At 40.7% G+C, this 24,848-nt stretch overlaps 1 protein-coding gene across 1 annotated transcript in view; it reads left to right on the forward strand.

Moving 5' to 3' along the window:
* The window catches only part of Abca13 (ATP binding cassette subfamily A member 13), a 446,515-nt gene that overhangs the window by 317,594 nt on the left and 104,073 nt on the right, over positions 1 to 24,848 (forward strand). Inside the window, exons 49-52 of the mRNA XM_052734499.1 lie at positions 15,540 to 15,594; positions 17,030 to 17,207; positions 19,947 to 20,062; positions 24,205 to 24,361. Of these exons, the coding sequence (XP_052590459.1) occupies positions 15,540 to 15,594; positions 17,030 to 17,207; positions 19,947 to 20,062; positions 24,205 to 24,361 (506 nt within the window). The remainder of the gene's footprint in view (positions 1 to 15,539; positions 15,595 to 17,029; positions 17,208 to 19,946; positions 20,063 to 24,204; positions 24,362 to 24,848) is intronic.

A 24,848-nucleotide genomic window follows, 5' to 3' on the forward strand; every position in this document is an offset into this window, starting at 1 on the left:
CCATGGGGACTCTGTGGGCATGTCTGAGGTCACCCATGGAATGCATCTTTCTGAACATGATATTCTTCTTAATTCATAGTCCCTCTTTTGAGCTAGGACCCTACTATAAAAGCCAGGTGGAACTCATCATTCTCCCATATCAGTCTCACAAGTACTAAGATTGTAGATGGCTCCATGTGGGGCCCTTATTATTTCTTTTAATTCTTTTTATCGTATTATTTTTATTTTGAAATAAGGTCTTATACAGTCCAGGTTGGTCTCCCAACCCACTATGTATTTGGTGATAGCATCAAACTCCTAATCTCTCTGCCTACATCTTCCAAGGGCTGAGATTATAGACATGTGTCACAATGTCGGGGGATGACCTGCAGGCTATCTCTGGCCTGCTCTAGCACTCTGCCTGTTGGAAGTTCTGCCCCAGCTAAAGGTTCAGCAACAGCCACAGTGGATCTCATATGTGCACATCAAATCACAGGCCTATTTGCATGAACATTTATCTCTATTTAAATATTCATAGGCTGCTGCTCACCCACTTTTAGGTTCTTCCAGTGATGCCAAGGCGTTTATCCTACACTTAGGTCAAGTAATGAAGGAAGAAAATCAAGGCAAGTCTTCAAGCCTTTGTGCCCTCCTCGGGTCACCCCACATAGCTCTTCTACCATGTACCCTGTGTCTAAGTGCTTTTGTCTCCTGGATCCTCTTTTCTGAAATCATTTCTTTTTTTCAGAATTCCATTTGTATTGATCCAACAATCAAAGCGCAATCAAGATGCTGACATATTGTTGGGAAAAGTGTTTCTAAAATGTTGAAATTGTCCTTCTTGCTCAGTACTTAGAACTTCCAGTGCCTCTTAAATGTGTTCAGGATAAAGCCCATGCATCTAAATAGCAGTACATTTGCTGCTGCCCACCTGAGATCTCAGTTCAGTCTTTTCCTGCCTTCTCTCATGGCTTGGCATCACAGGGCTTTTGTGCTCAGTGAATTACTGCCCCTGAGGATCCTCAACTAGGTTTCTTCCCTCACTGTCCAGCACCTTAAGAGAAAGTTGTGCATTTCTGCTCAGTGCCTCAGGTCCAGCTCACATGTGACGTGGCTCCACTGAGGGCCTCCCACCTATCAGAATGAGTTAATGGCTCCTCTCTTGTCACCCACAGGTGGTAGCTTCTAAAATCCATGTCAGCAGGCACTCCCATAGTATCACAAACACCTGCAGACATTATGCTAGGCACGGAAGCAGTGAAGACTGTGGCTTGTCATTCTCCATTTATGTTTGTGGCTTCAGGACCTGATGTTTTGTAGCATTTTGTTCTGTGCCTTTACTTAGTTCACGTACCATAATGTTCTACACATTCATTCATGTTGCTACTGACAGGATTTCATCTTTTTATGTCTGAATAATAGCCCTTGGTGTAAAAATAGCACATTTTCTTTGTCTGTTTGTCAGTTGATGTACACCTGGGTTGAGTCCTTGTCTTGTCTGTTGTGAGTAGGGCCACAGTGGACATGAAAGCACCGATACTGCTTTGACAGACAACAGAAGAAGGATTGCTGGGTCACAGGATGGCTCTACTTTTACATTTTTCAGGAACACTCATGTTGCTTTCCAAAATGGTTGCCTTAACTTATACTTCACCAACAGTGTGTTGGTCCCTTTTCCCTACGTTCTTGTTTAAGCTTATCGTTTGTCATTTTGACATAGCCCCAGAGTCCTGCTACCTGGAGTCAGGCCTTATCTCCCTGTGGTTTTCATTTGCAGTTCCCTGTGATTTCTGGCATCACAGATTATTTTTATTTCAGATGCTATTGGTAATTCATATGTTTTCTTTAAACATATTGAATCTTAAACCAGTGTAACTAATTCTTTTTTGCTGTTGAAGTACTGGTGCATTCTTGATATGTACCGTGTATCAAATGTGTGCTTTGAAATATTTTTCCTATTCTGTAGGTCATGTCTTCACTCAGTTGATAATCTTTTTTTCTGTGTAGACGTGTTGTCATTTGATGCCATCCTGTCTGTCTAGTTTTGCTTGTTTTCTGTGTGTTTTGGATCTTATCTAAAAAATTCATGTCCAGTGCAGTGTTGAGAAGCATCCCTTTCCCCATTTATCCTGCAATATTTGCATGGATTTAGGTCTTGTGTTTTTTTAATTGATTTCGAATTGATCTTTGTATATAGTGAGAAATAGTTTTGTTTCTTTTCTTTGCATATGAATACCCAGTTTCTATAGCTCCATTTAATAAAGAGATTGCCTTTCCCCCAGAGTGTTTTCTTTTTCTGTTATTGTTTTTATTATATTACTTATTTATTTGTCTGTTTATTGTGGGTGTTTTTTTTAATATGTGTACACATACCATGATGCAGATGTGGAGGTCAGAGGACAGCTTGCAGGATTCACTTCTCTCCCTCTACCGTGTGGGTCCTGCAAATCAAGCTCAGATTACTGGCTTGGTGGCAAGTTCATTTCCCCACTGAGCCAGCTCACCAGCTTCCACAGTGGCATCTTTGAATAAAAACAAAACAAAACAAAACAAAAACAATAACAATAATACAAATCCAGTTGGCTACAGATAGGTTACTTTATACCTGGGCTTTCTGCTCTGTTCCATTTGTCTGTGTTTATTTTTAATGATAGCTCTATAATATAAAAGATACATTATCATAGTTTTTAAGTATTTTGAAGTCAAGTGATATGATCCCTTTAGCTTTAGTCTTTCTGTTCAAGATTGCTTTGGTTATTTGGGGAATCATATGATTCCATGATTTTTTTTCTTTCTGTGCCTTTCTTTCTGAATTCTCTTAATGAATTCTAGGTTCTTAATAGGATTCTAGGTTCTTCTAGAAAGAAAGAGATGGGTCCACACACATGGCATGCTAGGCAATGAGGCAGATATGAAATAAACCAGGGAACAATGAGTAGGAACATAACCACATCTCCTTTGTTGCTTGTGATGGAATAAGGTATAGTCTCTAGTAATCTAGTTCACCATGGGAGAGAAGGCCTGAGATCAGGAGACTCTGTGGGAAGATCCTGAGCAGATGTGGCTACTGGGTGCTGAGAACTGGTGCCTGCAGATGTGACCTTCATTTTAGTCACAGCCAATTTAGGAGATGGTCAGTCTCCTGCAGGGCATGGTTGACACTGGAGATGGTGAGTTCTTTGTACCCATAGTGCCATGTTCAGTCTGAATGTTACCAGGTAAATATGGTGTCTTAATCCTTCGTTGTCTTCTTCTTGGTAGTAAAGAGTTATAACTTGATAACACTTTGCTAGGGTAGAGACTCAGCCCATCTCTAAGCCAGGTGAGGTCGCCATTATACCTGTCTTTGTCAAGTAAGGTGTGTAGGATATGTTTTCTTAGATGAGGATCCTTTTGCTAGTGGTTGGCTGAATGGCCGGTGTCTTTGAAAAGGTCTCCTTCAGTCAGGCCACTCCTCCTTTGTTCTCTGTCGTGCCTGTCACTTGACAGCTCATTTGGAGGTTTCCATTGGGACTTGTCTAGGTACACAGAAGTGATGAATACATTCAGGGGATTCACTACCTTGTGTTCAAGTCTTCTGGTCTCCTGGAGGCCACCACCTGCTTAGGACCTTGGAGATTTTCCACTGTGGGTGTTTGTTGTGTTATGTCTGTGCAATTGGGGTTATGAAAGGGAGGACTCAGAAGGGACAGGACGTCTCCATCTTAAAGGACCTAGAGTTGGGCCCTCAGTTTTTGTCTACAATCTCAAAAGAGAGTACACAGTAGAATATTGCTTATAGAATGAGAGAGAGAGAGAGAGAGAGAGAGAGAGAGAGAGAGAGAGAGAGAGAGAGAGAGAGAGATTCATGTCAAATTCTGTGTCAAGAGATGCTGCTACCCATAATATAAACAGGCCATGGGGACATCCTCCTATAGAAAGTAGCTCAAAAATTATATTGTAGATGTATTGTTAGCATAGGTAGCTATTTGAGCTGTTAGCCAAAGAAAGATCACAGAAACAATGGATCCACAGAACAGTGGTTCTCAACCTTCCTAATGCTGTGACCCTTTAATACAGTTCCTCATGTTGTGGTGACCCCCAACCATAAAATTATTTTCATTGCTACTTCATAACTGTAAATTTGCTACTGTTATGAATCATAATGCAAATATCTGTGTTTTCCAGTGGTCTTAGGTGACTCTTGTGAAAGAGTCATTTAACCCCCAAGGTGTTGGGTTGAGAACTACTACTATAGAAGAAAGAAAACTTGGATGAGCATTGATTCCAGCACAATATATGGATTATACACATGTTTTACATGTAGCAAAAATTTTGTTGTAACGTCAAAAGTGACCCATGAAACTGAAGACATACAACACAAAACAGAATTCAGTAATAATGGGTGTATCATGAGAAATTCCTAAAATGAGAAAAGTAATTTCACCTGATTGGTTTTGGATTGGAATTTAATATAATTTTTACCCTATGTTTTGTTTGCTTGTTTATGTTATGGGTGAGTGTGTATATGTGGTATATTTGTATCTTACTTTTAAATTCAAGAACTTTTCATGGTTACTTAAAATGCTTAGTATTAAATTTCTCAGTTTTAATATTGAGAAAAATATCTATAACATTTCATCCCCAGAGATGTTAAGAGTAGGAAGAGAGGGTGAAAGCCATCAAAATGCCACTAGGTAGAAGCACCCTGCACTTCTTTCTGTATTTACTCTTAGTAGTGTCTGATCATGTTATGCTTTTAGCTGCCCTTCTATTTTCCTGGTCACTCCTGAAGACTCAAGGAAGGGTTTCTTCAACCTTTATTGCCTGAGAAATTTTTACATGACCCTTGCTACTTAAATACACAAAGTAGATGTAAGAATCAAACATCTGCTATAATGAATTTTATAACACATTACAAAACCTATTTTAAAACAGTTCTTTGTTATACATTTACAATTTATTAAACATGAAAGAAGTTTACATGCTAATGGGATCTATGTGCTATCACTTTTAACCTAAAGATTTAAATCTTAGATAAACATATGATATGGCAGGGCAGACAACGTCTTCAACACATTTTATAGTTGATCAATATTTTGATTTTATAATAGTCAACATTGAGAGTGACACTTCATATTATTATGAAAAACCAATTGACAGAAGGATGTTGAGGGCCATTTCAGAAATTGTTAGAGATCCTGTCCTAATTCCAAGCCAAAATTCATTTCACATTTTCTCATGATAGTCATCAGAAACTCTCAAACAACTAATTTTAAAATCAAACATTCTAACATAGTACAACCTGAAGATACACTGGTTTAATACTTACACGATGAGGAATGATAATAAGAAAGGATTAAAAGCCTTTGTTTTTCCATAATAAACATTCATATTTCCATAAGAAATAAAATTTTCTATGTCTAGTAAAAGCACTGTAATTCATTATTTACAAATATGAGCCAAGGCATTTTGGGCAGCCTTTTTGGAGTGTTATGTGGGGGCATGCACAGTACAAAGGGTGCAAGCTGTATGTAAAACCTGTGAGGGTTAGTTGTAATTGTCACCTGGCCATAATCTAGAACCACTCATGAAGAGAACCTCAAAGATTGTCTAGATGAAGTTGACTTGTGAGCATGTCTGTGGGGGATTATCTTTATTATGTTAATTAAGTTAGGAAGATCTCCCCACCATGGGTGGCACCATTCCTTGGGTAGGAGACCCTGAACTGTATATGTTCAAGTAAACTGAGTCCCAGCTTGTGCTTATTAATTCATTGCTCTCTGGTCTCGACTATAGATAGTATGTGTCTAACTAATTTAAATTAGTTACAATGATAGGTTGAAACTTTGAACTGTGAGCTAAAATAAACACTTTCTCTCTGAAATTATTTTTGTCAGGATATTTATCACAGAAACAAATAGTGGAATCCTTATGATATAACATGGAAGTCTCAGATTTATTATGTTTTACTCTAAAATAATTAAATTTTGCCAATTTGCATGTTCAGAAATTGCTGTGGCTATCGCTCTATATAAATAAAGCACTGATTGGCCAGTGACCAGGCAGGAAGTATAGGCGGGACAAGGAGAGAGGAGAATTGAGGAAGGAGGAAGGAAAGGGAGACTGGCTGGAGCCACCGCCAAGACAAGGAAGATGTAAAGTACCGGTAAGCCATGAGCCACATGGCAAAGTAAAGATTAATAGAAATGGGCTGAATATAAGAGTGAGAGCTAGGCAATGATAGGCCTGAGCTAATGACCAAGCAGTTTAAATAATGTAAGAGTCTGTGTTTATTTTATAAGTGAACTCCGGGACTGGCGGGACTTGGCGGTGGGAGCTGGAGAAAAATTCTCCAGCTATAAGAAATCTATTTATTGTTGCCATACTTTCTATTATCCTGCATTCAGTTATATGACCTCATATGGGTTGTGACCCACAGTTTAAAGAGAAATGTTTTAAAAGAACACAAACTTTCCACACATGTGGAGGTTAAGTAAAGTCTTTTGATGTTGATGTTACAGACATCTGGGCTTTAATATTTCCAAAGATATACATTTATAAAAGTAATGAACCCTAACATGATGACTTGAATCACAATGTGTTAAGTATCTCTCCATCATAATGGCTATGGTACAAAAGCACAGATGTGCGTTTTTATAAATGACAAATATACAGTCTAGAAACCATAACAGATGCAGCCATAATGAGAATACTAAATGAGAAAACTAATTTTACACATTTATACATTGCTGTGGGCCAATTCTAAGAAGGAAAAACCAGAATATAAATGATAAGAATAATCAAAGAAAAATGATTCAAGTGTCCTTAAAATGCACATGCGAACATCACCTCTGAAAACCTTTGAAGTGATATTGGCAAGAGATGCAAGCTCTATCCTCTCCATTGTGAAACTTCAGCTATAGCCTTTGCTTTAAGACCCTTGGCCCTGTTACCAGTCTCAGCAGCCCAAGATTTTCTCACAGTACCATTGTAACCTAAGTAGAATACTGAATAAAGGATACAAAGAAAATAATACCCCAATTACAGGGATTGTTCTTTGCGATAATACAGCTTCCACACTAGAACATCAAAGGCTGTAAATGATGTTTTTGGCCTCCCAGAAAAGGGATTAAATGGAGATTGAGAAAACTGGAGCTGCACCTCTCAGTCTGCTGTGGATTCTGCTTGATTTCAGGATCAGTCAGGAGAACCGCCTTCTGCCTCCATTCCCTCTCTGAATTCACCTTGCAATTCACAGGCCCTTGGCTGCCCTTTCTCCACAGCAGGCCCCTCTGTAGGAATGGCTGCTTGTGATGTAGCTCCTGTACTGGAGACCGGTCATAAACCCTCCCCTCTCTCTCCTGGGGTCTGCTTTCTAAAGTTCCACTTTGTGGGAAGGTGTGTGAGGGTGTGGGAGATGGGCTGTGCAGTTGGGATGTGTCCCCCTGTTGGTACAGGCTTAAAGGCCTCAGGAAGACAGCCATCATCCCCGTGTTTCCTAGTTCGTTCCCTATTCATTTCTCTCTTATGTTTGAGAAAATGTATGCGTGCGTCATTTATTTAAATAACTCCAAACCTTTGCAAAATACACATGAAATCTTCTTACATCCAATTTAAAGTAATATTAGTTTAATTTTAAAGTATGTTTAACCTTGTAGAAGTGCGACAAAAAACAAATAGGATTCTGAAAAATGGTAATGTAGTGGTGAGCCAAGTTGCTATAAAAATGAAAAACTCACTTGATGTTTGTAGAGCCAGATAACACAGAAGTTTTGAGCATGTATATTTATGTCCATTTTAATCCACTGTCCCCATTGCTGCCAGAAAACCTATCCTGCTCCATGGTCCCTTCTGGATGATGTCCTAGAATATCACAATGACTTCTCTGCGGTGAGAGGTGATGTCCTCAGGGATGGCCCATTCATCTGTCCAATCACACCACTCTGCTAGCTGGTGCAGCACCACCTCTGAATGAATTATCTGGCCTGAGACTGAGCAGGATCAAATCTTTGCTTGGTCATTGATGAATCATAATTAGTGCCTAGTGCTCTGATTTCCACGTCTAAGTTAGAACACGGGCAGAATGTGTTATTGCTGGATGTGGTCTTATAAAAGCTGGTAGCCAGCACCAGGCTTAACTACCATTCTGACAGCAATACCAGGGATTTCTGTTCTAAAACTTAAAACCAAATGTCTTTTTTTGTGTCTTGGTTTTTTTTTTTTTTTTTTTGGTTTTTCGAGACAGGGTGTCTCTGTGTAGCTTTGTGCCTTTCCTGGAACTCGCTTTGTAGACCAGGCTGGCCTCGAACTCACAGAGATCTGCCTGCCTCTGCCTCCCGAGTGCTGGGATTAAAGGCGTGCGCCACCACCACCCAGCTTGTGTCTTGGTTTTTAAAGGGAATTTCTTAGTTCTATGGTGAATGCCTAGGGATGGCTATAAAGTGAGATAGAAGGAAATGATAGCCTGCCTTTGTTTATTAAGTTGAAGTTTAATTACTTTAAAAAATGGACACATGAAAATATATTATGCTTTTTTGTGGGGTGCCATGTGATGCTTCAGTACAGGTCATGTATATGTTGTGTAGTAATTAGACCAGGTGAGACAAATGTCTCCTCATAAGTCTTCATGTGTTCCTGGTGAAGACACCCATAATCCCATCCTCTTCCTTGTGAATTGAGAGGGACATTACAAATGTATCTGGCTTTTGTTGCCCTGAGTACAATATAGGTCCTACTTTCCTAGAGTATTAAGATCTCTAATAGAGTAATATGGAGCATGTGAACTTTTTAATATTATTTCACTGAAATACTTACTCTGTAAAATATATAAACTATAGAATTCTAAAGCCATTATCAAATGAATAGTGGTATCTCTAAGTTATTACAGTGAGATTCCTTGGAAGGGACAGTCCCAGTCCCAGCAGGCATCTGTGGCCTCTCCAATGACTTACACTTCTAAGGAAGGGAAGGGCAGATGGCATCTTCTGGGGCTGGAGCGTTGGGGACTCTTCTGGAGTTCACTTCATATATATCAGCTGCTCTTCTGTTGCCTTGTGAGGGTTTGATGGTCTATGTTTGATGGCCTATACATGTTAGGAACTCTACTGTTGACCATGCTGCTTGTACATATGCTCAGTTTTCAGTGCTATTGTACCTTGGTGGGAGTTTGGTTGAGATATCATAGACCTGCACTCTGCTGATAATCAGAAGCAGGTTTTGTACTCAGGAAAACAGAACCCTCTGGCAATCCTGAAGTACCTGGTATGTTAGGGCTATACCATTCCTTGACATTCCTATTTCCTCTAAGAATCCATCATTCCAGAAACTGCCTTACAAAGAAATGCTTGTCTTACATTGGTCTCCTAACATGGAGCTTCATCATCAGAGTGCAGAACAAGAAGATGCATTATGCAAATATCCAGGATACAGCTAGGCACACTGGGGCAGTCAATCATTTCACGAGTGAGATGGGAGAGCAGATTGCCCTCGCCTCCTAGATTAGAACTCTAAAAATGACACCAATCCAGGAAATATGCAACAACGAAGGACAATACATTCATAACTTAGAAATGAGGGAACAGAATGCCATGATTAGAGAACCATTTTTAAACTCTGATGGTTTAGTGTAAGCATAGATATTTATGAAAGTTGGTCAAACTTGGATCCATCACCGGTAGTTTAAATTTTCATTACTGTACCATCTATGGGAACATTTACAGCTTTTCTGCAGAATGTGTGGAGCAGAGTCTCTTGGCCTTTGGACTGTCTCCTTCCTGCTGGATGAATATCATCTTTTGGAGATCAGGAGTGTGTGCTGGTGAGAAAGTGGGTTGTGGTATCTGAAGTTCTTGGCTGGAAGTCCAGCATGTCACAGCTCATTGTTGGACTCTAGACGGCATCTAAGATACCCATGTTTCAGGTGTCCCTTCTCAAATGGCCATAATGATGATGTGATAGAGCTTCTCTCAAAAATATATGCACACACATACTCAAAGCACAGAGCACAGGACCACAGCTTATGTTATCTGCCAGGATTAGTTTCAGGAACCTTGATAGATGCTTAGATCCACAGATGCTCAAATCTTTAATTTCAAACAGCATTGGTGCGATATAAGCCTGTAACTTAGAATTATCCTGTCACACAATTTATGTACTCTCCAGGTGATTGAAAATACATAATAAAATAAAAATGCTATCAAATAGTTTTCGTGCAACACTGTCTAGGGACTGATGAAAAGGGAAATGTCTATGCCTGCTCAGGACAGATGCAGGTTTTTTTTCTTGGCCATTCTTTTTTTTTTTTTTTTTTTTTTTTTTTTTTTTTTTTGGTTTTTCGAGACAGGGTTTCTCTGTGTAGCTTTGCGCCTTTCCTGGAACTCACTTGGTAGCCCAGGCTGGCCTCGAACTCACAGAGATCCGCCTGGCTCTGCCTCCCGAGTGCTGGGATTAAAGGCGTGCGCCACCACCGCCCGGCATTCTTGGCCATTCTTAATCCGTGCTTAGTTGAAGCTGTAGGTATGTAACACATGGATAAGGAGTGGTGATGGTATACATTTGGGTACCAACTGCTTATCTCTGTGCACAAATATGTAAGGATTCAGGATCTGAGGACTGTCATTTTTTTCCCTCCTACTCATTTGTGCCGTCCTGTCCATTTAATTCATTTCTTCGTGTGGATGTGTGATAAGAATGCTTAAGATCTATCCCATCAAAGATAATCAATATGTCATTTTTTTAATCTCTGGTCACCATGCTTGCATGTCTATCCCTAAAACAAATTCTTCTTGTACCCTTTCAGGAACATCTCTCCCACCCTGTCCTTGCCACACTCAGCTTTCATGTGTTTCACTTTTAAAAACTCCACATCTGAGCATGATCACGTGGTGCTTATTTTTCTGCTTCTGGCTTATTTTATTTATGTATTCATTTCAGGAGTGTTTTTTCAAAAAACAGGATTTCTGTTACTTTAAAAAGGGGTTGGCCTGGTGGTGGTGGTGGCTCATGTCTTTAATTCCAACACTTGGGAGGCAGAGGCAGGTGGATCTCTGTGAGTTCAAGGCCAGCCTAGTCTACAATGAGAGCTCCAGGACAATCAAGGCTACACAAAGAAACCCTGTCTTGAAAAACCAAACCAAACAAACAAAAACAAAAAACCAAAACAAAAAAAAGGGTTGAATCTTTATATATATGTAAACGCCTGTATCTATATCCACAAACAACACATTTTCTGCATTGATTTATCTGACCATGGACACTTGGGTTGCAGATTTATCTTGGCTACTGATACTGCAGTGAACAGAGATGTTATCAATGTAATGATTTTATTCCTTTGGTATGACCCTATCAGTTCTTTAAGTGGGGGTGCTACATCTTATAGTATTTCTACTTCTAATTTTTGAAGTACATCCTCTATAGTGTATAAAGTACAACCTTTTCATAACGGTTGCACTAATTTTTATTCTCATCAGCAGTGTTTAAGAAATGATAGTTAGGTTAATTAGCCTGACTACTAATGTAATCATTTTGTGTGTTAAAAATGACACTGTAAACTTGGAACATAGATTCAGTTTGACTTAATCATGGAGTTGTTAAACTCACACTAAGTTAAAAATGTTAGAACTGAAAATTTATATAAAACAAAAAAACAGATGAAAGATCACAAATTAGTGATTCAGAGTTATAGAGGATGGATCGTGTGGGTGGCTAGGACCCACTGCTCAATGTGCCAGCTGCCTAGCATGACCAGAGAATGGTACCAAATGTCCGTAGGCAGGAAAAGATTAAAATTAAATTTTGAAGCAGGATTTCTACTAAGTATATTTGACTTCTACAGTACTGTGGAGTTGAAAATTCATAAGGAAAACCACTGTAAGACAGGAGCAGCCTTTATACATTTTTTTATTCATCAGTTTTGCTTGACTAAAGCATGACAGTGTAATAATGATTTCAAAAATGAAATTAATTTCTGAATAGGAGTGAGATGGAATGAGATGTCAATGAGGCCTGGACCAGGAAGTTGAAGGGAAAGATAAGATGCATCAGGGTCAAGGAAAATGATACTAATCCCATTTTCCAAATGGAACCAGTAAGATAACTTTATACTTTATCATAAAGTGAACCTGTGTGGAGGTGAAGGAGATGAGTGTTCTGTTTTTCTCCCTCACCCCTCTGCCCTTTCATGCATGCTCGTTCACCTGCTTTCTTTCTCTTTCTTTCTTTCTTTCTTTCTTTCTTTCTTTCTTTCTTTCTTTCTTTCTTTCTTTCTTTCCTCCTCCCTCCCTCCCCCCTCTCTTTTTTTTTCTTTCTTCTTTTAGAAAAGTATTCTCTAGCCTGTTGGGGCTGGTATGCATGCTGAGCTTGGGGAGAGGCAGACTTAGAGATGATGTGAGTTTGAGGCCACCAAGACAAGGTGCTCATACGCATGAGCACGAGCACTGTGACTCTGTGTGTGTGTGTGTGGGGGGGGCAGAGTGGAAGCGACAGAACTGGGAAACTTGAACAGAGGCAAAGAAAAATGAGGAGAGGATGGGACCCAGTTTTGAGCCTGAGTGACTGGGATGATGGGAATCCTAAAGGGAGGACACCCATGGGCTAATCGTGGGCTTTGTTTTAGTGGTCATAAACCGGCAGGTTGCAGGGGACTGGGTGTGTGCAGAACTATATGAGGGTTGAGACCCAAGCAACATGAGGAGATGGTTGCAGAGAGCCCCAGGAACACTTATGACTGAACTTATATAAGGAGAAACATCCATTTATTTGGAGGTTCTAGTTGTTGTGATAAACACTATGAACAAAACAACTTGAGGAGAGGAAAGGGTTTATTTGATTTATACCTGTAGATAAAAACCCATCACTGAAGGAATCTAGGGCAGGAACTTAAAGCAGAAACTGTGGAGGAATGCTGCTTTCTGGCTTTCTGACTGTCTTCTGGCTCATACTCAGCTAACTATCTTGGTCAGTCCCGATCTACCTCATTGGGAATGTACCACAAACAGTGGACTAGGCCTCCCTACATCAATTACTAATCAGGACAATCTGATCTAAGTAATTCCTCAAGTGAGGTTTGCTGTTCCCAGGTAATCCTACCTTGTGTCAAGTTGACAGTAAAAACCAGTCAATATACTGGGTGTGCTGGTGTCCTGCTCTGCCACTGGATACCTGGAGTTAACACAGGGCCCACAAACCAAAGTCTAGAATTTCTGGTAGGAAAAGTTGATCCTGGAGGCCAAATGTAATAAAACAGGATTAAACACTAGGACTCTGAGTTTGATCCAGGAAAGGAGGAGATGAGGTTAGATGTTGAAATAAGTCATGCCACCAATGACTGTTTTCAGTTATACCCAATAAGCCCAAAGGGTGTGTTCCTCAACAAGGTCACACTTACTCCAGGTGCCAGCTGCATTTCAAGTGTCCTGGGAGCCTCTGCACTGTGGCAGCCTGGCTAGTAGTTTTAAGGGTTGTCATGACCTTATCAGATTGGATTGTTTACTAGAACCAGCCAATAGAGATTCTGTGCGTGAGGTTAGGGAAGATGCCCATGGAATCAGGCAGGTTACCTCCGATCGCTTGCAGGCTATCCAGCTTTCAGCAACCAGAAGAGTGGATAAGCTTCAGTGTCTAGAGTTTTTACTGATGTTTAGTTGATTGCATAAAATCACCATTTGTGTAACTGAATTCATTGTCCAACTTGTCTTTTCTCCAAAGATTGGACTAGGACCCATGTTCTCAACCTCTAGTCATGCATGTTTCATGTTTGGAACTTTATCCTTGAACCAACTTCTCTTTCTAAGTCATTATTACCAAGTCTGTTTCCCCTGACATGTGATGATATTTTATCCACCCAAAGACATCATTTGTGTATGTCCTCTTGCCCCAAAGGTGTGTGTGTGTGTGTGTGTGTGTGTGTGTGGTGGGGGTTGTTGTGTTTGTCTTAGACATTTCAGTATTCTTCAGTGTTACTTCAGTTTTATAATTGAACTTTACTCAGATTACCACACTTTCCTGGGTTTCCTCTAGTTTGTAATGTTCTCACCAACAGGCAGAAAATAGAATTACATTAACAGTGAAATATATTGTCACTGTCTGCAGCACCCTGGGAATACTTGCCATGCTTGGCAGGATCTCATTCTTCATAAACAAGGTCTGAGGTCACGTAACTTTTGTGTGGCTCCCTGGTGGAGCTAGTCGGTATGAGGCTGGCCATAGTGAAATTCTACCTGCTAGTGAGCCAGCACTTCAAGCCGGCAGCATGGTGAAGGGAGGTAGGGCATCACACCATGAAAGACAAACAGGAGAGAGCCTTGTGGGTGTTACCAGTCCTGACAGTCAATTAGCCAACTCTAGCAAATCATTTGGAGACGACTGTGTAAGTCCAGGTTTGAGAAAACCACATAGCGGGCATCAGACCCACACAGTGGGTACTAGGAAAGAGTATCTGGACACTAGCTCAGAATCACAGAAATTGTTTGGTGACATTGTGCCGGGGAATTTCGGAACAAATAACTCCCATTGTTCTTTCCATTATGGACCAGAGCTTGTCTTGTTGTATGGCTGATCCCACTGTGGAATAAACTAACAGGCTGGAGCAAACGGGAGGGGTGCAGGCAGCAGAGAGCTGTCGAGGTACTCGAGGGTGAAACCTCTGGGTTGTGTTTCTTGGGTTCTGGCCCACTATTGTACTCATTGATTCATTCATATTGATTTATACCTACGATGGTTTGGTGGGATTTTAGTGAGCTCTCATCAATAATACGGAGACAGGTGACAAGATAATTGTAAAATGAATGAGTCAAAGGGAGAAGAAAAAAAAACAGTAGCAACGTGAAAGGAAGCAGAGGGCTTCATGCTTACTGTGTGGGGTCCAACTAGCCCCGCATTTGGCTCTGAATATTCAGAATGACCAGTGCAAAGAAGAAAATCTAATGACTCACAGTTCCCAGTACCTTTAGGATGAAACACAAATTGTTTGCTAAAGTATTGGGTTCTTTGATACAGCATCAATTGGGGTTTATTATGGAAAGGGTGTTGTGCTGTATGATATTCTGAAGTTTTATAAGATAAGATCTTACCATTTGATAACATGGTGGTGATTTCTTCATGTTGGCCCCTGGCGATACACTCTTACATGAGCTTAACAAAGTAAGATAAGAAGCAAAGTCCACCACCAGCCTCCAAAACAAAATGAGCTCGAGGAAATGGTCTCAGTTTTTTTCTGTCTGGACTTGGCCTGTTTTCTCTCTAGTGCTCTCTCTGCACAGAGTTGGTTAGCCTGAGTCGCCTTCCTGATCATAAAGTGTGATGTCACATCACGTAGGGTCCTAGAATACTTAGAACTCGTGGCCAAGGAGCATGGTGTCTGTGATGGGACAGACGTAAATACGTGATGGTTATGCTTGACAAAAGCCGGAAGAACAAGGAGCCCAGCACACACGGGTTTAATGTCAAGAACATATTTACCCTTTGTTAGTGATAATGGATCGGGGGTGGGCAGAGCAACCAGGAGACAGCTCATGAGTGACTTGGAGATGACTCCCCAGGGAGCAGGGCATGATGCTCACATCTCAATTTGTTGTTCACAGGAATAACACTCTACAGCCACCCATACGGAGGGGCCCTGCTGAATGAAGACAAGATGTGAGTTGACAGAATGCTAGGGGAAGGGCATAGAAAAATCTCCGAGTTTCTGAAAAGTGATATTGATCTCTTTTCAACATTTTCCAGGAGAGATTCTGGCACAGATAGCTTTAAAAGGGGAAGCGTAATGGCTGGGTAGAAAATGGGTGAGAATATTGTTCAGCTGTATTTTTTTTAAAAAATATGTCTAATGAAGAGTTCCTGTAGCCTATGGACAGCACATATTCCAGAAAGACTATTCAGGTTAATAATAACCTATGCCATTCACATGGCAAACATGCAATGCCTCCCCAAATATTTCTCATACATGATTTAAAAAGTTCACAGTCCACAAGAAGTGCAGGTGGAGGTGGGGGGTGCTGTTGCAGGTGTGTTTGGGTACAGAATTAAGTGTCAGGTGTCAATGTCTTGCTACTAAGTCCATTGTTTCTGTCCTCATTCTCTCCCCATCTCCATTCCTTTCCATATAGCTAACAGTTATTTAGTTAAAAACTGATGGTAAAAGTACTATTGCTACTTCTGGCCTGCCAAATGGAGAACACATATCTTGATGAGGACTCTGTCCTTAAATAAGCAATGAAACAGTATAGGTGGTTGCAGATTGCCTTCTTACCTGTACTGTTTTCAGAGTCCCACCTCCAGCAATCTCTTGACAGCTGACCACAGTGCTGGAACAGGTTAGCTGATGACTGTTACAACACAATGTGTGGTAGAAAGAAGGCATAGCCAAGTGGGTGGTGTGTGGTCAGACTGTTCATTGTGTCAGATATCTAAAAGACTGCTTGTGCCCCCCTGTTCCCCAAGACAGACAGAATGGACAATGGCAGTGCTTGACTTGACACAAGGTTTTCTCAGAGCTCCAGCTACACACCTGCCTGTGAGCGTGCATGGTGCAATCATGGTGATATGTGGTCATTTAGAAAGCATTTGGTATTCCCAGCACCTGAGTTTTGACATGAGCCAGTGAAGAGAGTAGCCCTACAATTGTCCCTTCCTTTGGGTTCTGCTGCACAGCAAGTGAGTTGTAATGTAGGAAAGGGCCACAACAGTGGGATGCTGCTCTGGGTGTGTTTATCATTTAGCTGAGAGTCGGACTCCATGATCAAGAGTAGACTGAGATAGGAAGATGCTGAAATGCTTCAGAGTAGACTGAGATAGGAAGATGCTGAAATGCTTCAGAGTAGACTGAGATAGGAAGATGCTGAAATGCTCTTCAGCTTCATGTTTCTCTAGTCCATTCTCTGTTCTGCATTCTGTTAGCTCTGAACAATAACCCACATCTTTAAAAGCACTCGAGGGAACTGAATGAGGGAGAGAATCCATATACTTTTGGCAGTGTTCCTGGCTCTCCTTCTCCCTAAGTGTTAATCAGAGTAGGAAAGTTTGGCTTCTTCTGTGACATCTGCTGAGCCATTATATTATCCTTTGTCCACAGCCTGGAGAGCATCCGCCAGTGTGGTGTCGCCCTCTGCATTGTCCTGGGATTCTCCATCTTGTCGGCATCGATTGGTAGCTCTGTCGTGAGGGACAGGGTGACTGGAGCTAAAAGGTTGCAACATATAAGTGGCCTTGGCTACAGGACATATTGGCTAATTAACTTCTCATACGACATGGTAGGATTTGGGAATATGGTCCTTATATGAATGTGGAAATGGAAGGACCCAAGTCACCTGGGGTGGTTCACAACTGAAGCTCCCATTCTGTTGGCTGAGAGCATCCCATCAGGTTGCCTTTACCGGGCATCATCAGGCATTCAGGATTGCTTCATGAAGGGAAGACTAAGGAATCAGGGGCTGGAGATCTCTGAAATGAAGGATTCTCCCAGAAATACAGTTTCATTCTTAGGGAGGAAATGAGTAAATAACTGCTTTCATTATTCTCTTTCAAAGGTCCAGAAGGTGAATGATAAAAATAGTATTAGAAATGATCTCTCATCTGTATCCCTAACCTTTGCTCGTGATGTGAGTACCTCCCAGGTGTGGTAGCAGGTATCAGCGTTTCCTGTAGCGTGGAAATCCCTAGACTGTCTTCTGCTCTTTCAGTGATTTAGCAAGTCCTTGTTGAGGTGCTGCCTAGAGTTTCGGCCAGGTATTTTCAATGCATGGACTCTGAAATAGTGCTCTTGAACAACCACCACTCATGCCATCACTGTGGCATAGAGCTTTCATTTTTGTACAGCTGAAATATCTGTGCCTTCATGCCCTCATAGATAGGATTCATTCTATGATGTGGAAAATCCTATGTGAGCAGAAAGCAGGACAGGCCTGAAACTCACTGACAGCCTCCCACTCGTCAGCTTCTGACCATCTGTGTTATGCTTTACACAGAACTGATGTGTTAGCAAGTTGCTCTTAAGCGATGTTTACCCCTTTGAATGAGCTTAGAGCTCAACTGATTTGTTTGCTTCTGATCCTGTAATCTAGATGTTTAAAAACATATAGTTTATCTGAGTCACACCTGAAATACCTTAGCATTTCAGGAGTCTGTTGCAACTCTGCCTTCATCTGGCACTGAAGATGATTCATAAATTACAAGTCAGAAGTGCTGGTCCCCCAAGGCTTTATCTTTATTTAAGCCATACCTCTTCATAGGGATGCAGTGGCCCCTCCAGAACGCTGTTTCTATTTGGATAGAGCCAAACTTCAGTACCTCTCACTCAATTCTGTCTCTAGTACCACAGTCTCAAGCCTCTGTACTCCCTGACATTTGCCAGTTGGTGGTCCCAGAGAAAGTGAAGGACGTGCCAACAATGAGTAGGAGCACAAAGAGCCACACACCCATGACACTACACAGAAACCAAATCTTAAAGACCCCAGGATTTTCCCTCTTCTCTGTATTATTATTATTCCTTATTGTCTCTGTATCCCCAACACAGACTGGGTTCTTCACTCTGTGATGTGTAGACTTGGGGTTTAAGGGCAGGAAGAACTAGTTGATTGTTGGCTGACTCTGCTTCTGCTTTTACTCAATCATTTTATATTTATTCTGTTCAATGACTCAATCACTCAATCAATGAATATTGTTGAGGATCTATTGGGGGTCAGAGTGTGTGTAAGATTGCTGAGGACTGAACTTTAGTATCCCTTACACACCCCCCAGCATTCATTGTTCAAACTAATTCCCCAGGGTAATAGTATTAGGAAGTGGAATCTTTGGGGAAATTATTAGATCAAGAGGATGTAGCCTTCATAATGCATGAGTACCTTTATAAAAGGGATCTCAGAGATCTTTTTTGTCCTTTCTGCCATGTGGCAAGAGGATAAAAATGGACCACTTCTAAATTGCTCCCCCTATGCTAAATCTGTTACTCTACAGGTCTTAGATTTCTCAGCTTCCAGAGCTGTGAGCAACAGATCCCTGTTGTCTGCAAGCCAACCAGCTTGTCTGTTTTGGTTTCACTCACTCAATGGACTGAATGTTGGGACTAAATCTATGAGTAAGTTAGAGTAGGTCTCGCCCCAACAGAGTTCACAGAATTATTGGAAGAGGAAGGCAGCAAATATACCAGATGTAACTGATGCATAACTAAATCTTTGGCAAGAATGAAAGAGGGTAGTGGGGTAAAGGCAACTTTAACCCAGGAAGTTAGAGTAATAAATTAATTTTCAGCAAAGATCTGAAGAGAAAAAGGACTCAGCTGTATGGGTGGTTCTGAGGAAGCCAGTGACCCCAGAGAAGAAATAGCTAGGTTTAGGAGTGCCTGAGGAAGGCCCTGGGATTCTGTTGCCTGTGTAGAGCCCTTGAAGGAAAGGCTGCAGGGAAAGCAGAGCATGGAATATCGACCTCTCTCTCTCTCTCTCTCTCTCTCTCTCTCTCTCTCTCTCTCTCTCTCTCTCTCTCTGTCTCTCTGTCTCTGTCTGTCTCTGTCTCTCTGTCTCTCTCTCTGTCTCTCTGTCTCTCTGTCTCTCTCTCTGTCTCTCTCTCTCTTTCTCTCTCTCTCTCTCTCTCTCTCTCTCTCTCGTGTGTGTGTGTGTGTGTGTGTGTGTGTGTGTGTGTGTGTGTGTGTGTGGCCTTGTTTCTGGGACAGTGTCTGGGTTCCTTGACCCTTCCCAACCCTTCCCAAGGGAGGCAGGCCTAGATGACTCTGGTAGGTTGTTGTGTCTTCCCCTGGAATACCATAGACCCTGACTTCAAATGCAGTCACATTCTGAAGCTCTGGGTGTTGTTCGGCACATCAGTTTTAGAGGAACACAGCCAAGCCCATAACAATGACTCAGCATGATGAACTCTAAACATACTCTACTATGCAAAGCAGGAGCTAGGTGGCAGTAGAATTTGAATGGAAACTCCAGGGTAAAGAGAGAATGGTTAATATCCCTATCCACTGCAGCGCGTCCCCTTTGTCTTTGCAGCTCTTTTACTTGGTTTCCGTCTGCCTGTGTGTCGCCATTATAGTCGCCTTCCAGTTAACAGCTTTCACTTTCCGGGAGAACTTGGTGGCCACAGCCCTCCTGCTGGCACTTTTCGGGTATGTGATGAGAAACACGGCTGCAGAATTATGGTTTGTTTTTCCGAGAAAGAAAACCCTCAGGATGGCTTTGAACCTGCTGTCTGCTTCATGATTTTCTGTCTGCTGAAGCAATTATGCTGCTTCTACCAGGGCTGCCGAGCAAACAAGCTTGAGCAGGATGATGAATGCCCTGTGAGGAGGGAAAGGTTGACATGGTCGTAATGAAGATGGCATTGGTCCTGTCTCAGAAAGGCCCTCAAGCTGTTTGACAAACTTGTGCAGTGGGAAATGGATTCTCCGTTATTCTCACTTTGACATTAATCGTGGGCTCAAATACATAATCCAGTTAGCTTGGAAATTGCGTTTGTGGAGATTCTCGTGTAAAGCTGTCTGGCATATTTTTTTCCCCTCTCCTATAATATTAGTAGCTTGGAAGTATTTTGTGTGACTTCTATCACTTTTTCCTCAGAGGAAAAATAGTAAAAGTAGAAAAGTCACTGCAGAAATTCTCATTTATACACACTGGATACATGTGACTGCTCCCCAAATGGTACTTGTTGGGTGGAGAAAATTAATCAATGTCCTAATTTTTTTTTAAATAACATGCCCAGATTTATGCCAAAGGCTGTAACTAAAGTGAATTTTGGATATTTTATTGTCAATCCAGTGATCCAGAATTATTCAAAGTATCTAAGTAAGGGATAGAGTTTTGCCTAAACAAGTATGTGTGCATCATCAGATGAATGGGTAGACTGATATGAGTTGATGGATGGACAAGTGAGGAAATATGTAAAGATACGAGGAAGCCAGTTATTTTAGGAATATTCATGATGTCACTTATCCTGTGGTCTTGCTGAAATTAAGTCCACTCTAACCCTTAGGTTCCTCCCTGTAAAATGTCAATTTTGTTGCTAAAAGTTAAATGAGATAATCTCTGTAAATGTCAGGGACAATTGATAGAGTCATTAAATTAATTTTAGCCATTACTATTATTCTTAGAATTATCTTTTTCTTTAGAGAAATTGTGTGCTCACTAAAATGATGCTTGTGGAACATGGTGTTACACTCAATTTGAAAGTTCTGAGCTCATGTATAAAGGGCTGTGTATGTGTATACCCTGTTTCTATTATCTTATTTCAGATCATTCATCTCATTGACTGGCTAAGTGTTGCTGCATTTCATTGTAGCATGTGTAAAATAGATCTTGCTAAAAAATTACGTTTGAATTTTAGAGGGCCAGACTTCAAAAATGATGACAAAATTTGGATGAAGTTATATAGTTCAAAACTTAATCTTATCAAATATGTTTTAAGAAAATGTTTAACTTGATTACATCAAGCTAGAAAATTCTATGTTTGTAACTAAACATCTTTCGGGATTTCTAGAGAACCATAGGTCTATGGATGCATAGTCATGGTCTCTCAAGGGTGACATACTTCCTTGTCTTAGTTCCTGTTCTAATGCTGAGAGGAGACACCAGGACCAAGGCTACTTATAAATAATGCTAGATCAGGCATGGTAGCACATGCCTTTGATCCCAGCCCTTGGGAGGCAGAGACAGGGGGATCTCTGTAAGTTTGAGGCCAACCTCCTCTACATAATGAGTTTCAGGACAGCCAGGACTATGTAGAGAGAGACTCTGTCTCAAAAACAAAACAAAACAAAACAACAACAAAACCAAAATAAATAAATAAAAATAAATAAATAAGGCATTTAATTGGGGACTTGCTTACAGTCTTACAGTTTTAGAGGGTTATGCTGGAGCAGTAGCCGAGAGCTCACATCTGATTAGCAAGTTGTGGGCAGAGAGAGAGAGAACATGAATGAGTTTTGTTGGTCACAATAGCACACACCTCTAATACCAATACTCAGAACCACAGAACACAGGCAGAAAGATCAGCATGAGACCACATATTAAGGCCTTCTTTCAAAAATCCCAACAAACTAAAACCAGTCAAGAAAATAACACTAAAAATACCCGAAGTAAAAGACAGCTTATATATATATATATATATATATATATATATATATATATATATATATATATATATATATAAAATGTAAAGCTAAGAACGTAGCTGGTGCATGCTTAGTGCTAAAGGACTGTGAAAATGAGAGCACAGACTCCTGTTTGTTCCCTGGGGAAATTCACACAGCAGAAGGAAGGGACCAGTTGTCAGGGGGAGGACACGGTATGTTCTCATAAATTCCAGAATACCTGTGAACAGTAGACCAATCTCCAGTGAATTATACAATCATTAAAATGATGACATATTTTAATAAAAGAGTAGAGAGTATTAAAAGCCACAGTAGGTTTCACATAAAGTAAATTATGCTCTATAAGTCAATTTAAATTTTCCTTAAAAACTTGAAAAGATGGGGGGAGGTGGATCTGCCAATATGTTAATTTCAACCAACTGTTTGAAAGGAAAGTAATAAAAAGGTAGTTAAAAAAAAATCATGGGATCTTAGCTGGTGGAAAATCAGCTCAAAGCCTCATTAATGCAGGAAAGGAAGCCCCCAGGGGCGTCACTTAAGATGATGTCTTTGTCTCTGAGTCTTTTTTTCTTAGACAATGCTTTGATCCACTTGTCAAATATTTGAAGGACATAACCCAGTATGAAGACCTTATGTAAAGTGTGGCAAAGTCCAGATTCTGTGCAGTCTCCAGTAGAGTAGAGACCAGCGATTAGGTGGTAATGACTTCCTTAAGGAAAGCTCAGGGTATCCAGAGTGACTGTGGGAGAGGAAGGCTTGGAGAGGCCGCCCTGTGAGCATGGAGATGCTGATCAAAGCGATGATCATCTTGCTGTGCTTTGTGCTGACAACTGACCACATCAGATATTCCATGAGGTGATGCCCCCTAATTTCTCCAGCTCCCACATTTTCAAGTTTAACAGAGAGAGCTGGCTGGATGCCATATTGCACAAGGAACAAAGAAAGGCTGGTTTGTTTGTAGTTCTGGTTTAAGTACACCAGGATGGTTATCTCCACCTCTTAATAATCTGCTTATAGAAAATGAAAACAATTTGTCTTATATTGTTCCACATGCTGTGTTTGAATCAACAGTTTTAATATATATATATTAAATATATATATATATTAGAGAATACATTTATTAAGGAATTATATATATGTATATATATTATTGCTTGCTCTAAGAATGAATTTGATAGAAATTAAAACAGCAGTAAACTTGACACACAAGCTTCTGCTATTGTTTATATGTATTTCAGTTGTAGGGATAATTTGTTTCCTTCTCCTTCTTTTCATTCTTTTCCTTTGTTTTTTTCCTCTATGTAGACCTGTCTGCCCCTGAACTGTCTCTATCTTTCTGCCTTACAGCCTGAGCTCTGGAATTACAACAGTATGTCACCATGCCTGGTTCCCAGTTGCTGAAAGCAATCACATGACAAAGGATAACAGTTGAGTTTTTCCCTAGAAAGGACAGTAGGAAGTACATGTAGGATTTGAGGTGGGATTCGATTCTTCCTGTTACTACTTTATTCAGACAGGAATAGTCATAATTTACAGCATTAGCCAGTGATGGCTAACCTCTTTGGCAGTTATTTTGATTTTATTTATTTATTTTCTATAGCAAATATTTTAGAAAAATTGATTTGAAGCACCTGTCTCCAATATACACTTCATAAAAAAATGTTCGTCACGGTCAAATTATGAGGCAGATTGCTATCAAGCGAGGTTTCTGAGATACCGTATGGCTTTGTACATCATTACATCCATACATTTTCTCAAGTATAAGAGTTTATATTTTAACCCAGAGATGTTCTCTAGTATCAATGCTCATTGTGACAGAGAGCTCTGAGTATTGTTATATTCTTGGAATCTTCCAGTTTTCCCACTATAACCAATAGGCATTATTGCTGCAATAGGCTTGGGAGGCAAAGGAGCTCCATCAGACAGAAGTGATAGTAGTGAAGCCCAATGGAAAGCCCAGACCCTTGTGACACTTTCCTTTGCCTTGCAGGGTCTTTGGAGGCCCCCCAAAGGATCTTTTTTCTATAGGAGACTATTATATATATTACACAAAGTGAGGAAAACTCAATCGTTCTAACCACATTGCATCTGTACTTTACTTTGGTTGTGATAACAGATAAACGTTTCAGGAAAATAAACATGACTTCTCTTCTCCTTTTTAGATATGCAATGATTCCATGGATGTATCTGATATCCAGAATCTTTTCCAGTTCAGATGTTGCCTTCATCTCCTACATCTCCTTGAACTTCATCTTTGGCTTGTGTACCATGCTGATGACCACCATGCCCAGGCTCTTGGCCATCATTTCTAAAGCCCAGGTGAGTCGCTGGCAGTGGCCCATTTCCAAAGTGCCAGAGCCAGGAGAATGGGGATGTCTACTACATACTTCATTACCACTATGGCAAAATGGCTGACTTACACAACTTAAAGGAGGGAGGCTTTATTTTGGCTCACAGTTTAAGAGAGCTTTTGCTTTTAATTTAGAACATGTATGGGAGGAGGCTGTTCACCTCCTCAAGTGCAAGGAACAGCCTGGGAACTAGGTACACCCTTCAGAGGCCTGGTTTCAGTGACTTACTCTCTCCAACCAGAGTCTTCATGCTTAAGTTTACAGAATCTTTCAAAATAGTGCTACCATCTTATAGCGGAAATTAATGAGACAATTATACATAGTTTATCTGCTCATCAAAAGAGGTTTATTTTGGGTAAGGTTACAGGATCCAGGAGAGATGAGGCACAGTGGTTCTCTGGAGATCTCTGACTTGGTCTGCAGTCCAGCATCTGGCATCCAGGATCACGAGGTAG

The sequence above is a fragment of the Peromyscus californicus genome, unplaced genomic scaffold (genome assembly GCF_007827085.1).
Source record: "Peromyscus californicus insignis strain IS unplaced genomic scaffold, ASM782708v3 Scaffold_13__1_contigs__length_99412109, whole genome shotgun sequence".
Taxonomy (NCBI): domain Eukaryota; kingdom Metazoa; phylum Chordata; class Mammalia; order Rodentia; family Cricetidae; genus Peromyscus; species Peromyscus californicus.